Source organism: Myotis brandtii, unplaced genomic scaffold (genome assembly GCF_000412655.1).
Source record: "Myotis brandtii unplaced genomic scaffold, ASM41265v1 scaffold151, whole genome shotgun sequence".
NCBI lineage: Eukaryota > Metazoa > Chordata > Mammalia > Chiroptera > Vespertilionidae > Myotis > Myotis brandtii.
The window spans coordinates 4,052,851-4,053,847 of NW_005355461.1; the positions used below are offsets into that span (position 1 = coordinate 4,052,851).

The 997-nt window shown below is 58.6% G+C and overlaps 1 protein-coding gene across 7 annotated transcripts in view; it reads right to left on the reverse strand.

Annotated features, from left to right (window-relative positions):
- HMGN3 (high mobility group nucleosomal binding domain 3) overlaps nt 1-776 on the reverse strand; it is a 32,256-nt gene extending 31,480 nt beyond the window's left edge. For all 7 annotated transcript variants that reach the window (XM_014535810.1, XM_005861457.2, XM_014535809.1 and 4 more), the window contains exon 1: nt 594-776. In XM_014535810.1, the coding sequence (XP_014391296.1) occupies nt 594-608 (15 nt within the window). In that variant the 5' untranslated portion in view covers nt 609-776. The remainder of the gene's footprint in view (nt 1-593) is intronic.
- Nucleotides 777-997: the final 221 nt, after the last annotated feature.

Sequence of the window (997 nt, forward strand, 5' to 3'; positions counted from 1 at the left end):
CGGCCCCGCCTCGGCGTCCCCGGCCCTGATTGACACCGGAGTTGGTACATACGGGTCTGCCGCGGAGCGAGCAGGGGGTGAGCGCTATTTTAAACATGGCTTTCCCTCTGCCGGAGCCGCCGGAGCCCTCGCGGCGCACCCGCCGCGGACACGGCCCCTTTGGGAAGAGCCCCAACATCTGCCCGACTTATCTTTTTCCATCTCCTCGTGCGCGTTCTCGTTCCCCCCTCCCGCCGCTTTTCCTCCACACGAACTACAACCGGGCAGTTTGCAGAGGAGACTCCCCTCTTGGAAAGGGGAAGGTAAACCGCTTTTGCTTCTTGCAGGAGAATGGAAACCATTCCGCAGAGAATGAGTTCAAAAAGGGGGGAAACCGCGTCGCCGGACAGAAAGTAACATTCCGAGACCGATGGGGACGGGCGGAGGGAGAGCCATGTCCACAACCAGCATCTGAAAACACGCGTAGGGAGCGAAGAGATTCGCAATCGCCGACTTAGTACCGGGCGCATTCCGTGCAAGCCATGGCAATGACAAGGTTTGCTGGAAGCACAATTTGAAGGCCTTTGAAATCTTTTTTTTTTTGTAAGACTTACCTTTCTCTTCGGCATAATGACTATGTTCGTGCCGCTAAAAAGTAAAGCCACGGGCTGGAACTGCTGGTACCGCCGCTGGATGTTGCCGCCGCCGCTGCTGCTGCTCACGCGCGGGGCACGGCCTCTCCGACCTGCACCTCCACTGCTCCCTCAGGGGGCCCTCTACTCGCTGGCCTCCCCGCTCCTCCAATGAGAAGCGCCGGCAGCTGGCCGCGAGGCCCCATTGGCTGCGACAACGTTCTAAATTCCACGAGGGCACGCCCACCTCTGCGCGCTCAGTAGGCGCTGTTGTAGTTTCCAATTCACGGAAAAAATCTGCCTGGCGACTGAGCATGCCCAGTTCTACTAGTAAACCCCAAGCCGCAGGATCCTGGAGTTTCATTGTTTTGCTGCTCCCTCTTTGG